The 16,483-nt window shown below is 37.5% G+C and overlaps 1 protein-coding gene across 1 annotated transcript; it reads left to right on the top strand.

Annotated features, from left to right (window-relative positions):
- Positions 1-1,499: 1,499 nt before the first annotated feature.
- On the top strand, positions 1,500-16,245 carry LOC136829067 (cilia- and flagella-associated protein 52). The gene is given in 14 exon segments (XM_067087450.1): positions 1,500-1,596; positions 4,078-4,274; positions 4,548-4,725; positions 6,875-7,062; positions 8,145-8,229; positions 8,421-8,513; positions 8,833-8,880; positions 8,883-9,022; positions 9,180-9,514; positions 9,869-10,017; positions 10,700-10,842; positions 11,313-11,464; positions 12,691-12,922; positions 15,932-16,245. Coding segments are annotated over 14 exon segments (2,181 nt in total). The 3' UTR covers positions 16,076-16,245.
- Positions 16,246-16,483: the final 238 nt, after the last annotated feature.

Raw genomic sequence — 16,483 nt, forward strand, 5'->3', positions numbered from 1 at the left:
TTTAATTTCTTACATAAATATAAATATATATATATACACATACATATACACACACACACACACACACATATATATATATATATATATATATATATATATATATATATATATATATATATATATATATATATATATATATATATATATATATATATATATAGTTATTGGGCATGTGTGCATCTGAGTCTCAAACATGTCCTTTGTATCAAAACCGTACTAGATTCTCCAACTATGTAGAAAATCGAAATAATTTCACAAGCTAAAGATATGATGTAATATAGCAAATAATGACCATCTACCCTGAAAGAGAGAAAAATACTAACCCTTTACATCATAATGAGATAGAAAGTCGATCTTTTTTGTACTAAGGCCATTTTACCTAAATGAGTAACAAACAAGGATACCTTGTGAAAAAATCCATTAGGAATAGTCTGAATGATTAAAATAAAGACAATTAGCCAAAAGAAATATTATAAATATTATATATTATATCGAGGGAAATATGCATTGCAAGAATAAACAAATGAAAAATGCGCAGATGTTTCTTCGCGCGCAATCGAGTTTTCTGTAGTCGTATAATCAAGCCCACCAAAAATAGATCTAACTTTCGGTGGTCTCAATATAATGCTGTATGAGCCGCGGCCCATGAATCTTTAACCACGGCCCGGTGGTAGCTTGTCCTGTATCGTTGCCAGACGCACGATTATGGCTAACTTTAATCTTAAATAAGATAAAAACTACTGTGGCTACAGGGCTGCAATTTGATGAGTATGATGATTGGAGGGTGGATGATCAACATACCAATTTGCAGCCCTCTAGCCTCAGTACTTTTTAAGATCTGAGGGCAGACAGAAAAAGTGCGGACAAAAAGAGTGTGGCCGGACAGACAAAGCCGGCACAATAGTTTTCTTTGACAGAAATCTAAAAATGGGTCGTTTTCGTAGGTTATCAAGTTCATCAAATGAATGAAAAGCTAAGAATGACAGAACATAGTGAAAATTATGAATGATGTCACTTGTGAACAAGAGGAAACCTGAGAGCTGCCTCAGACTTTTCTCGTAGTCTAATGTTGTATTAAGAGCCTGAATTATACTCTAAGGATCAATCGATAGCAGTATCAACGACCAAGAGAAACGTTTACATATGACAGACGTATCGAATATTCCGGGGGAAACGGCGTTACCTAGCAACCGAGGCAGCAACTCTAGCGTCCCTAGCAACGCAACTCTGGTTGCCATGGTTACGGAGACGCCGCGACGCTAGATTGTTGCTTCATCCGTGATAAAAGCTTAGGTTTACGTATACTGAAGTGTCACCGCTTGAATATTATACATCAGTCACCGTGACAGTCTGACGAAGGCAGAAGAGAACTCGAGTTTTCAAGTAATCAATCGAAAGATGAAGCTGTAAGCGAGCAGACTAACTAAATAGTACTACATGGGGGTATCAAATACCTTTCGTTTAGTGTCTTGATATTATATCTAAAATAGTCATTCGCAATGAAGGAAGCAAAAGAGACCCAGAGGGCACGACGCTCCTCCGGACGAAGCAGGACCCCAAAAGATCTTCAGCTGCTGTCTGCGATAGGATTTTCTGGTATGTGCTGATGAATTTGTTAGGTACGTTCTCCTACAGCTTGTCCAGTATTTGTTGATAAAATTTACTGGAAAATTGTTTACATAACTTTTTACACACACACATATGTAGTATATATATGTGTGTATATGTACACACACATATATATATTATATATATGCATATATATATATATATATATATATATATATATATATATATATATATATATATATATATATATATATATATATATATATATATATATATATATATATATATATATATGCATGTATGCACAGTATATTAAAATACACTGAACAAAAAAAATAACTTTAAGATACATACGCAAACCAGATAATGGAACGCATTTTCACCTTATCTATCAATTGCACTGAGTTTACAAATTCACAGCAGCAAACACAGTAAGGGTTGAAAACTTGTCCGTTAGACTTAATATATACAAACATTGCAAAAACATTTCTGTTTAAGACTTGAAGATTGATCTTAGTATCTCGATTAATTTCCGGTAATCTAGCCATAAGCAGCATGAAGTAATCCAGAAATGTGCTAACTGTTTCATACGTAGCAAAATGAAAAACATCACTGCGAATTCTTTGTATATACAAAAATCATCAGTCCAAGTCTTTAAGTATTTCACAGCCGACGTAACAGGCATTTCATCGTATCCAACTTTAACTGAAGTCGTCCATATATTACTAGCCAATTTTATACTACTAATATCAGCTGCAAGAACTCCTCTCAATCTAAGTGTATTTTGAATCATGACTGGATGATCATGAGAATGTCGAAAGATACATTCGAGAGATACATTGGGTAGTCTGTGATATAGGCCTAAAAGGAGGGATGGAAGTGAAAACAAAATACTCACTCTTGTACCTTCGTGGTAAACGGAGTTCGATGTCATTACTATCTTTTCCTAATCGAATGTCCCTTCCCTTCAAAAGCCTTGGCTCATAAGTCATTTTTGAGACTAGGCGTAGCTGCTTAGGTCTGAATGGACACAATGGGGTATTTTCAGGTCCAAAAACGCCTTTCTCCTGAAAATCAACTCTGATCTCTCACGGGTGAGGTGGGGTCGATAACTACTGAGGTAGTATATATTCAGTAAACTATGAAATAGTTTGGAAGTAAACAACAGCAGTTTCATTTTACTGACATTAGGCATAATTTTGTTAATAGTTAACCACAAGGATGATTCGCATATCAGTGAACACATTCTCCACACACACACACACACACAAAGCTTGGAAACGGCGATGACAATAATTAATGAAAAAAATCTGCACCCATGACTTTAAACAGTGAATTCATTATTTGCTACATGCAACGAAGATGGTGAAGTAATCGGCTTCACGGTAGATTTTTGTTTTGATAAGGCACAGATATATTCTTTTTTGGTAAGTAGCACAAAAATTAACTCGTTATGCTTGTAAATCTATTAATGAATATTTTTTCCTCGCGTGTTGCTCTGTCAATGGCATCAAATGCTCTAATTAGAAGGTGTAGCATTATGAACCGATTTCTGATAAATTACTTCTGAGATGTAATGGACTACTTTGAAGATAACCTTTGTAGTATTTACTCCCATCATTCTTAAAACTGCACTGCAAATAGCAAAGCACGGCATTCCGGTCAATAAAAGTTACCAATCACTTGTAAGTGAGTAGTCCTACAACTCTGATGGTTATATGATAAGTCATCACTTCCGATAAAGAGTTTATACTTTTGGTCGGTTAGTTTGCCTGTTGGTCAGCAGGAATACATAAAAACCAAGGCCTCGATTATTACTAAAATTTGACCATAGGCAGGCCCTGTGACTGGCAAAAATAATTGACTTGAAAGACGTCCAGATTTAAATTGGGACACTGGAGGGATTCCTCAACCGCGGTGCAGTTTTAGGCCCTCTGAAAGCTCTTGTTGGCCTGTAGTGCACTGCTGTTGTTATTAAATGAGATTTAACATGGAAACCACACTGACTACGTAACTTCAAATGTTTTTGATAATTAGTACTGGATGCACCTAGATTATATAATACACTAAGGCATGTGCCACAGATAGTAGTGACTTGCGAAAGTATACATGATTTCTCATTATGTAAGGTGCTAGCATCGTTTGGCATCATTGTTATTACAACCAACTCCCCCCTCATCTTTAAATATAGTAGTAGAAATGTGCAAGAACACTGCATCAAACAACTGGACATCTGTTTTTAGAAGTGGTGAATTAGGAGCTATTTGAGGCCACCCAGTGTTATCCTTTATCATTTATCTTAACCAGTTAAGGTTATATAGTTAGGAAGGTTAAAATGGACCAAGCAGTATCTCACATTACTTGTTACAAAGTGCATTTCATTTTTGGGTTAAAATCTGGGGACCTTCCTAAATTCAAGTGCTGATAGAGCCGATCTCTGAAGACTGATTTCATAGGGTTCTTTGCAGTTGTTCGTGACCCATGAGTAATATCTCTAATTCAAAACAGGTAAAGTTGTGAACGGGCTCCACCTGCACAAAGATCAAGGTCTGGTGTATCCTGTAGGAGTTGGAGTTGGCATATGGGACCGTGCACACGGGCGACACTCCATTTTGCACGCTCACAATCGTCCAGTGACGGCTCTTGCTGTGTCAAAATCTGGGAAACTTATCGTTTCGGCGCAGAACAGCGACCCTGGATGCTTGGTAAGACTAAAAATGGGCATTTGACTGATATTTACTCTCATTTGATTATTTGTAGACTTTCCTAGATCTTGAAGTATTTTGACAGGGTACCTAATGTCTATAAGCTTCATGTATACAGTACCGTTTTCTGTGAGAACCCTTAAAAAATGAATACTGTAGGAGTGAAGTATTTGCAAAAGCATCGGGTTTATAAGCAGTGTCAGCGTGCTGCAACTGATTTTACGCAAAATAACGGATACAAATTTAATGACTATAAACTTATTTACCAACAAGGCCAAAGTTGTGGTGTGGGATTATGCCAAGAGAGAGGAAATAGGAAGCTACACAGTCCACCGTGAGGAGATAGCTAGCGTGGATATTTCAGCAGAAGATCATTATGTCGTCAGTCTTGGCGGGCTACTGGATGGATACCTCGTCCTGTGGCATGTGGAGACCAGGAAACCAATCTGCAGTAAGGATCTTTCTTTGCTCTAATAATATCAATGATATTTTTGTTTACATTTCCTTGTTCTATCTGCCACTGTATGATCTTTGTCTTTAGTATTTGCTAATACTAAGAGTACTTTTCGGTTTTAATATCAATCCATTATATTTTGTTTTATATTTCCTAGTCGTATCTGGTACTGTATGAACTTCGTCTTGCATTTACCAGTAATGTAAATACTTTTTGGAAACTCTTTTCTCCACCGTTTCCTTGAAAAACATTTCATCAAATATAATTCTCTCTCTCATTCCCTCTCTTAAATTAAATCACTCGATACAGAGGTAGTCACATTTACCACCTTCAAAACAACAATGGTACTTGACAGGGTGGCACTCTCGACAGTTTTCAGATGGTGTGGAATTTTTCATTTATGCTGATGACGTCTGCAATTGTCTGTAAAGGCAGGGAGGAATAAAAATGAGGAAACACATGTAACCATGGGCCAAACTGACGAAAAATGAACAGAGTTGGGTCTAAAAATGAACAGCATCCAAAGAAAATCCACCATAATCAAAATTACATCAGACAGAAACATATCCTCATGTTATCATGCTAAGGAGAATGTAAAGCTACTCTCAGCCAGAAGAAATAGTGAACTTGAGCTTATCATCGTCAACAACAGCAAAAACAATGAAAGGAAAACCTACTATAGGCTTAACACCCCGATGGAAATCACATCGGTCAATCATTGAGCATTGTGCTACCTGCTTCGAACTTTCTATATTCAAGTCATTAGGCCACATGTTGAATATGCAGATCAGGCCCTTCTATCTCTGTAAAAATGAATCATGAGAGGACCATAAAGGTCATCCAAAACAATGAAATAAAGGTCTAGTTATCATTTTCAAGGCAATTTAACATGATAGAAGCTATCCCCTACACGTGGATGAAAGACTGCAGAAATTGTCAGGATGATCAAAGACCTACCAGAACTTTTGCCCGTAGTCCAATAGTTTCATCGCAAAGGGTCGGCAGATGGGAGATACCAGCAACACTAATTCCAGGCATTCCTGCCTCATACAGGGATCCAGCGTTAAGAAAACCTGCACTGAACACATCCAAAGTTGAGGATTATTGCACCCTTTACATAATTATTCACAGTCCTCTCATCAAGGAAAACCACCTGTACACTTCCTCAGTTACAGAGCATGGTGAGCTGTTTTGTCCTAGCCCTTTAATGGTAGCAGGGGGGCAAAAATCTCCAACCATCAAACAGAACTAACACCCACTTAAATGGCAATGTAGGGCTTGTTGGATAAAATGGGGACACCACCACACACGAAATCCAATATCGCAATTCAAGCTCTCAATTTCGCCAGAACAATTACATTAGCAATCTCATTATGCATCTTATAGAGCTAGCATCTGCTTACTATAGCAGAGGAAGTGGTCACTTTCAGTCAGAGTCCAAGTCGCAGTAGAGTCTAGGTACGAGTAAATGAGGTAGTGGAATCTGGAATCTGCTACTAAGTATGCACAACACCGTCACAAAAGAATCACTATTACATTCTCTACTCTACTGGAGTAAAAGACCATAAAATATTGCTTACATTAAGAAGAAAGCTCTATTTATCCATCACAGATAAATACATCAAATTCGCCTAACGTACGGAGCGGCCAGAAATCTCCAGCCACAGTCCATCTTCAAAACATCCCAAGGAAATTGGTAGTCAGTGCTCAAACTGACTTTCAACTGGAAAACCAACACTGGAAAATTCTCTTATGAATTTAATTACTCTATTTCTCCCACTAAAATGAAATACTCTTTTCCTTGTCGTTGCAAGTACCAAAATCAAAACCACAACTCTGTCATTCAATGTTCAACTTCAACTTCAGCTAGTACCCTTTTAGTTTGGCTGAAAATGCTCATTTGATTATATGAATTCTGTATCACACATGACTCACATTTTGCTTCCTGATATCTCTACAACTTAACCAAGACTTTTGTGAGAGCAGCAGCCCATGCTGACACGGGGACAATTTGATCTAAAAAAACAACAGAAGCAAGAGAGAGACAGAAAGAGAGAATTATTCCAAGCTACTGTACTGGATGCACTCTATACTAAAAAACGAAACTATTTCCTATTTGAACTATACATTGATTCCTGTTCTCAAGGTGTGACTGCAGGAGAGCCTGGGCTAGGAACTCCAACACTGCTCCATGCAGCACCTATCACGCCAACGTTGATGATTGTGGGTGGGCTGGCGCTGCTCCGGGCGTGGACTCTTCAGCTTTCAAACAATAGACTGACCCCGACGCCTATTCAAGTTGGTCTTTTGGAGAGGAATTACACTGGCCTTCAGGTCTGCTTACCTATATGATTATTTTTGAATCATTGCACTACTCAGCCACACATTCCATTCAACCTTTGAAACAGACTATATTCATAGTCATTCTGTTATCTGTCGACTGCCTCAACCAAAATAAAGTATAAATATATGCAAAAGATTTTAAGCCTTAGCAAAGTAGCTGCCTGCACCATGGAAATATTAAATTGTTCCCGATTCATGATAAAATTCCAATTGCTGTTGAATCATTTCTCCGTAAATAAGTTGTAATTTCAATTTAAAATGTAAACAATTTAAACAAAACTATTTATTCAAGAGATTACAAGAAACCTATGAAACCACTGGAACTTCTTTTAGTGGCTAGATTGACTTATCTTGAAGACACTAAATCAAATGCCGAATCTATTTTTCAATACACTGATAATAACAACAAGCAATTGGAACTACCGATAACAACTAAGGCATCCGATTACTTTGTTTTTTCTAATTTGAAATGTAGAATTTAGCTTTTGACATTTGCTCTGAGGCAAACTTCTGTGTTATGACCCAATCAGATGTTTGGCTTGTTTTATGTCCCCGTCACTTCAGGCTGCTGATTCGAAGTAATATGGCCATTTCAATTTAAGATAGTATGACTTCAATATATTTTCATAGTTTACGAAAATGACTCAATTTACTCCACGCCAGGATTTATTACTGCAAATGGACAGACGCTGCTAAGGACAAGTTTAATAGATTCTCTCTTTATTTCATTAAATCCTAAGCACAGAACTGCGGACAGGGGAATATTAGAATAAATTGCCCAATCATCTTTAAATCAAGCAATTCTACAGATTCATTTACACTATTTTTGGCATGTCACAATCGCTAAATCACTGCTTACATGTAAAATTACTCCGATTTTTTTCAGGGAAGTTAATTCCTTTGTAAACTAAAATTTCCAAATTATGTGGACCTAATTATTCAAAATTACTGGTTGGTTAAACTACTTTGTGGGATTTAGACGATACCCAAAATAATATCTTCAGGGTGACTAGGATCAGCTTCTAAGGATGACAGGATGTTTAAATGTTATTGTATACGTCCTTTTTCTTCAGATAGATGATCGAGAGAAATTTCTGTATGCCGCCACTACTACGGGAGACGTCGTTAAAATACGACTGAATATGGAGGGAGGCAAAGGTTAGTGTTTTGCTGGGTTTGAGAAGTGGGTCATTTACAAAATGGAGCTGATATTTAGTCTCACAAGTAGTCTTGTACTCGGTGCGTCCAAGAGGACAGTTATATATATATTTATATTGACCAACTTCTTAAATTTTATTTTTTTACTTCAATGGTCATATCTGACATAGTAATTACCATTTATTCTGCAGCTGTGTCAGGCGGTCCTATTCTGTTAGCAGTGATGGCACCAAAGCCGATGAAAGGCCCAGGTGTTCCAAAGCTTTCTCGAGCTGCAACACCAGGTAAGGTTTCTATTTGCTGGATTATTAGAGAGTTTATTTTTATTTAGTCTTTTATAAGCTGAAAAACTAGTGAAGGTATTTATGACATTACAAAGGATTTAAGCAATGTATGTAAGCTTTTGTAAGGAACAGAAGCAACTGGGAAGTTGAATATTCTGTCTTGGGGTTCACGCTTTCATTCAATTATCCTTTCTCTTGATTTGTAAAATTATGATTCACCGTCACAGTAAGAAAATGTGACATAAAATATAATGTCACTAACGTTTCATTTTAATTCGAATATTAACATTTTGACTTGTTTAATCCTGGGAAAAAAAAGTCATTCAGGCATTCTTGGTCATAAGTGGCGACGACTTTCTGGTGGGCGACATGGGGGATCTGTACGAGCGTACAGACAGGATGGAGACATGGACGAAGAGGGACGCCCAGTTCAGCCTCCTTCCACTCGCGCCCACGGTACTGTTAAATACACCCACCCCAAAGATCCTACAAGGCCCCTACTGAAGCAGGTTCGTGAAATTTCACGGGTGTGATGACAAATAATGGTTTCGACTCAAGCCTTCCTTTAACAAGACAATAGTTTCATTATGTTTACGTTCATTTAAATGTCGCCTATCGCCTTCGTAGTTGAAAACAATGAGTTTAATAATGATTCTCTTCTCTTAGCTTTGGAGCGTGGACTTAGGATCACCCGTGACTTCCCTGAGTCTGGTGGGGGACACTTTAATAGCAGGCACCTTCAACTCTGAGATACGCCAGATGCAGCTTCTGTTCAAGGCTCTTCCAATGGCCCTGGGAGCTCGCATAGGTTCAGGTCACAACAACCGGAATTCGTCGAAAGCGGGGAAAAACATACACGAAGGAAGAAGCAAGAAAACGATCAAGCAAACACAGTTCAGTGACGAGAATGTCGTGAAGATAGTTTTGTCTGAAATTGCCCCTGAACCAGAACTGTTGTCCACGTGCCATTCAGAGCCTATTTATGATGTCACATTTCCAAGGTAGGTTTCAGGGTTTTATAAGTTAGGATAAAAAAATTCAGCAAATAAGACCATCCTCCCTTTCTTAAACTTGATTAAATCTTGCATCGTTTATGACACAACATTTTAGAAAGGTTTTCTGCCAAATTTTCGCAGTTGTCCGAATCTTCAAGAGAAAACCAATAACGTTATTTCATTACAGAATTGTCTAATCTGACCCTCAATAAAAACAAAGAAATTTACGTGGGTAAAACCGAGCTAGTAACGTACACACAGATCTTCTGAGAGAAGGACTCAAATTTCAGACCTAGGGAGACGGATAATCCGTGTAACCGGACTTGACATTCTAACCTCCTCGACTTGACATCTCCACAGCGGTGTGGGAGAGCTGGTGGTGACCGGAGGGGAAGGGGGTGTGAGAGTATGGAATGTCCGCTCCCTGGAAGAAGTGTTGAGAGTCCAGCTTCCAGGTCTCATCTGCTGCTGCTGTCACGTCACTCACACGCTTCAGATCATTGTTAGTGGTGTGTTGTCTTCCTGATTGTTTTTAAGTACGATTGCTTATAACATTCGTTAATTGTATTTCTTCTAAGTGCTATGCGTTTTGCAAGTGGTTTTCCTCATTTACGTGAAGGCATTCTTGGCATACTTTTGTCCCAGATATTCACGATAATGATGCTAAAATTTCTGGAAATATACAAATCACCTTTTCAAACGGCGCAACGACCCAGAAATAGAGGGAGCTTTATAGCAATATGAAAAGGGAAATTCAAATGCACCTCTCAATAATTACTTAAAAGAAGGCAAAGATCTAGTCTGCGTTGGATTAGCACTGAAGCAGATGAGATTCAAGATATCTCTAACATTACAGTCGTGAAATTCACGGACTTGAACAACAGCTATGAGTGCAGATGTCCAAATCTAAGTATACAGTATAACAATAATCGAAATAAGACTAATAATCAAATGATCATCAAGTCAAACAGAAGAAATTTCAATAATGTGCCCAACATCAACAAATTAGCATTTTCGCGGTCCATAACAGTGAGGTTATCTAATATTACTATAGTATAAAGTATAAAAATAATCTAAATCAGACTAATAATCAAATACTGTTCCACATTACTCTATTAATAAGGTTAGCACTTTCGCAGTCCATAGTTTCACTTTAAAAGATTAAAAAGTCCGAGTTTTTCCTCTGTCTAGGATGGAGTGATGGCCGCCTCCGTGGGCTCGGCGCTGAAAGTGGGCGTGTAATGTGGGTTGTCGACGATGCCCATTACGGGGGCGTGAACACTGTCGTCGCACTGCGCAATGGAAGAGTCGTATCCGGAGGCTGTGACGGACGGGTAAGCAAAATCAGTTCAAGAACCAAAGAGGCAACAGTCACTTGTTTTGCTACGGAATTATCATATGACATTGTGTGGCGACATAAAGGCTTATACGCCTGTTTATAAAATCCCCTTTGTCACACTTCATTAGAGAGACACTCGATGACGATGTATAAATTGATCAATTTAACACTAATTCAAGTGGATAAGGGTTCATGCCCCTGTTTATTAAGTCCCCTTTTGTCACACTTCACTAGAGAGACATTTAAAGATGATGTATAAATTAATCAATTGAACACTAATTCAAGTGGATGAGGGCTCATGCACCCATTTATAAAAACCCCTTTGTCACACTTCATTACAAAGACGCACGAAGAGGATTCAGACACTAATAATCGATTTTTGACTTTTTGATTCCCACTTAGTATTAACTCGAGTGGACCTGCGAACAAATGAAATCAATTTAGTGAATAACTATTGCATTGAAGGTCCGCGTCTGGGCGCACGAGGGCCTGGGCATGCGCATGCTGGCGTCGCAGAAGGAGCACAGGGGCGAAGTGACGCATTTGTCACTAGACGCTTCTCAGAGCAGAGTCCTGTCCTGCAGCGGAGATGGAACGTGCATCCTCTGGGATCTTCCGTAAGTGTGAAATTACTCGTTTTTTGTCTTTTTGTAAAATATAAAAGAAACGCCCTCCAATGGGTGCCATTTACTGATTTTATGTCATCATTCTGAGCTTGTACTGGGCAGGATATATCCTTGGCCTGTAAACGAGCCTTCTTGGATGAACCAATTGGATTTTAATATACTAATTAAGTAGTCACTGTAGACGTCGGTGTGAACTTACTGTGTGGATCTTATGCAAATACCTTCAAAATAATTTAATCTCTGCTTCTCACGATGAGCACAGCTCGTTTTTTTTCTTTTATTTATGTAAAGAATAATCGCGGTAAAAGAGTGACTGCCATTTTACAGAATTTTTTTAAAGCTCTTCAAAATTCAAAAAATTTGTTAATAACTGTCCATCGACAGGGTAATGTATACGTTTAGGCTCCCATAGGGGGTTGGCGCCGTCAGTGCACCTCACGCGGTGCACTGTAGGCACTACTTAAAGTTCTTTGCAGCGTCCCTTCGGCCCCTAGCTGCAACCCCTTTGATTCCCAGTACTGTACCTCTGTTCATATTCCCTGTCTTCCATCTTACTTTCCACCGTCTCCTAATAATTGCTTCCCAGTGCAACTGCGAGGTTTTCCTCCTGTTGAATAATTTACTTGCATTTTTATTTATTTATTTACTAATTTGCTAATTTATCTGTTTTTCTAATAACTGATCTCCTCTTTCTGCATTTCCCATCACCTTCTGTTACTTCTTTCGAATGAACACCATATTCTTTGGAAGCTTGAATTTCCAGTCAGTGGCCCCTATGGGCTTGTTCCATATGAACAGTGTTCATCTTCTGAATAATAATAATAATAATAATAATGATGATAATAATAATAATAATAATAATAATAATAATAATAATAATAATAATAATAATAATAATAATAACACTTTTAAAACCTTTTACCCTCATTTCAGCACTGAGAGACCTCTTGGGTCCCAGCGCTTGGCCTTTGCAATGGAATATGAAATTTAGGCCAAAGGGTTTAAATTACTATACAAGCAACATCAAAGATTTCTAGGCCTTTAAAAATTTGATTTCTAGGCCTTTAAAAATTTGTCAAACTATAATCATTGTCGCAAAAATCTAGTAACTATTTTTAATGAGATGCAGGACAAGTAATTAAAATGCTAGTCATCTAATAAAAAATTCAAGTTTGGAAATGACACAGTTACACAATGTGTTAATGCTTCTATCACAGATCTCTAGAACGTGTGTATAACCTGACGGCACACACAGTTTTCCTTGGAGGAACGATTCTGAGCAGCGGCGAGATGGCAACTGTTGGCAGCGACGGATCTGTACTTGTATGGGAGCGGCATGATGGCGCTCTGTTGGCAGATTTACCCACTTCAACAAAACCAATTACTTCTATTTCTTCTACCGCTGATGATGGAACCCTTGTGACAGCTGGAGAAGACGCTGTTGTCAGGGTAATGCTTATGTGTCATGTTTAAATGCTATATTTTATGAATGACTATATTCTGGAATGATATCAGTGACATGGACCATAAATTTTCAATTGTAAGTGAAATCTCAAGTAACATTTTCACCCTGTGTCCACTAGCGGATCCAGAAAAATTTCATGGGGGCACCATTTTTTCATATTATACTATATATATATATATATATATATATATATATATATATATATATATATATATATATATATATATATATATATATATATAATAGCTTTTTTATTTTTTCCCATTTTTATATTTCTCATTTATGTTATTATTACCTAAATCTTCAGTATTATTATTTTGTCATTATTTTTCATGTGGGGGGGGGGTACGTGCCCAGGTGCCCCCCAACCCCTTTGGATCCGCTAGTGCATTTGTCAGTGACAGGTGCCTGCTGACCTTCAAATAATTACTGTGAGATGAGCAGAAAATTTTTCCATCTTTGGTTTCCAGAATGTAAATGAAAAATGGGAGGGTCCTCAATATAAATACTTCACGCACAGAGGAAAAGTTCCTGTTACATGTAGTACTTCCTACTGAACTTCAGCATTGCTATTATTATCATTGTGTTTTATTTTCTTAATCATACATTGTTATACAAAAACCCATTAATCATAATTAGCTTTGCTCCATGTAAAATGGATCGGCTACACTGACTTGAAAGAGCTGAAAGAAAGGTTCCACCATACAGGCCCAGCCGCAGTGAAGACTGGCAGCACGGTACGGTGCGGTACGGTACGGTACGGTACGGTACGGTTGATATTTAGTCTATATGTACGGTACGGAATTACAATACGATAATTTTACCAAAGTACGGTACGGTACGGAATTACGGTACGATAATTTTACCAAAGTACGGTACGGTACGATTCAGGTACGGGAAAAATGGGCAAAATTCCGTACCGTACCTTAGGCTTGGACATATCACTAAGTAATTACTAACGCATATCTGAGACACCATTATGAGGAGTCATAAAGATATCCCACAGCTTTGCATATTTTTGGATTGTTGTGATCCTACTCCACTTTGACTTTTAGCTTCAATTATGGACATCAGTTCTAGCCATGATACCTTTTCCTATACACACGGGCAAAAACTTTATATTTATATTAAAGAGGGGAAATCCATGCCATTCAAACCCAAAAAAAAAAAAAAAATATTTGAGAGATATTTGAACTTGAACATGGGAACAAATTCCAGGCTTTCAACAGACCTGTCACCTTGGTAAGGCAGTCCACTCTGTGAGTGGGTAGCCTGCCTGACGATGTAAATGTTAATGCATGTAATATTTTTTTGTGTAATTCTCACTCTTGCTTGTAAATAGACAAATCGATAAAGGAAAACGATTTCACTACTGTTACATTGCTTGTATATTACTCTGCCTTTTAAGCAGTATGTTGAAGAGATACTGTAATTCAGAGGCAGGAGGAAGGGTCACCAATAATCTTATTTTAGAACTATTCATAACACTTATGTCTTCATTGTATAATCAATGAAAAGTAAGTTTAAAAGAGGAAAAACTGCAAGTGCTGCATAAACACTGGGTACACTGCAGAGATGGAGTTACTGTTACTACTAATTCAGAATCCATTCATCGAGTTAGCTCTGTATCTGTAGAATAAGAAATGACATTTACCGAAATCTCTATTGAAGATAGGACCCTTGCTTTAGCGATCAGATCTTGTCTTTAATAATAAGCGTCATTTGCAGTGACACACTTGAAATGAAATGAAATTAAAACACTTGAGTAATTAACGATTTTTTCTGTTGTTGTCTCAAGGCAAATCTTTGGAAATTTACGATTATTTCATCCGGAAAAATTACGCTCGGCAGCACCTTGTCCCTCTAGTTAGCTCACACGACCCTTGAGATGCAGAGACACAATTACAAAATTAAACAATTATCATGGCTGTTTCAAAAAAAAAAAAAATGTTAAAACGATCTCCTCAAAGAACAGAAACGGCTGACGCCTGGCTAGCAGTTAAAAAAAGTTTTTATTGCCATGCTGAAGTTTTTGTTATTGAAATTCAAGGTTGCGTGCCTCACGAGATTCTTCGTGACTGAGACTCTCTGAGGCGTTAGACAAACGACAACTTTTATCGGAACCGTATTGCTTCCTGATTCATCTCCGTTGCAGACAGGCTCGTATTTTCAGTTGGGAGATTTAGTCTCCAAAGAGGGAAAATAAAATAAGATTTCATAATGATTATAAAACAAGACTCCAAAGGCATGTGTGAAAATAATTTCTGGCCTCGTAAATACAAAATATTGTAGATGTGTATTTTATTTCACAGTCTAATTATCCTAGATAGCATGTCACTGGATACTAATCTGTTTTAGTTTTCAGGATGGAAATTCAAAACTGATCAACTTTAACGTGAACAGGTCATGTCAAATCTCAGTTATTCCCTTTTGGTTCAGTCAATCAATTTTCGGGAAGCTAAAAAAAATATTTGTCTAAAAGGATTGTGGTCTAAGCTCTTTTGCCAAGAATTATTACTATTTCATTTTTTGTTATTTTGAGTCCATATGGATGGCCATAAATAAGTAAATGTAGCTTATTTAATGGGAAAATTAAACTTTCAATAAGCCAAAACTGCAATAAACTGTTTTGCGATTCAGCCATTTAATAAAGGTGAAAGATTAATTCAGCTTTGTTCAGTTTTACTGGAACTTTGCTCGAAGGCAGAATGGTCAAACGTCAACAGAGTGGGTCTAGTCAATTGAGACAAACCAAAAGTAACAATTATCAATAAAAAAATCATTCTGCTTTTTGTGCATGAAGACAATTTCTTGCTGACTAAGTCTTATTTTCCTCTTCATATGAAGAGCACTACAAATGTAATTTTTCTCATATTTAAGGTTTTTAATATTTTTGAAGGATTTGAGAAAAGGGAAGTCAGAAGCCCTTGGTTACTCTCTTATGCAATTTACCTGTAAGGAAATCCTGATGATAGTCTCTCTACTTCTTCCAGGTTTGGAACTGGAACAAAGGTCGCGTGAGCCACGAAGGGAGAGGCCACAGCGGCTCAATCACTCGCGTCAGCCTGTCTCCCGACGGAAAAGTGCTTGCGACCGTTGGGAAGGATGGGGCGCTGCTCTTCTGGAAAATGCCTTGATGCAACAGGAAAAGAAGGAAGAAGAGCCCCTACATTTACAGTTCTGTGTTCACTGTAATTTAATTTCTTTTTTTATGATGATTTGCAAAAGGAATTCAAACGCATATCTTAGGAACAACAAACCTCTTCAACAGTTCTCTCTCTACAGAATGGATTAAATGGTCATTAAATGGTCTTTATCTTCCTCTTATCAATTATGGTAATTACTTAAAACACGCGAATGAGCAATGGAAACTTCCTTTAGTCTTCATATTTAAGAACATATGCAGAATAGTAAATCAAGGTGCGTCCGCCAGTTACACTTCTAAACACCATTAACAGCACTGATGACTGTATTACCATTCAAATTATAATCCAAGAAAATAATAGTTCGCATACATCAATCACAGCAAACAGTACTTCAGAATC

The sequence above is a fragment of the Macrobrachium rosenbergii genome, chromosome 43 (genome assembly GCF_040412425.1).
Source record: "Macrobrachium rosenbergii isolate ZJJX-2024 chromosome 43, ASM4041242v1, whole genome shotgun sequence".
Classification (NCBI taxonomy): domain Eukaryota; kingdom Metazoa; phylum Arthropoda; class Malacostraca; order Decapoda; family Palaemonidae; genus Macrobrachium; species Macrobrachium rosenbergii.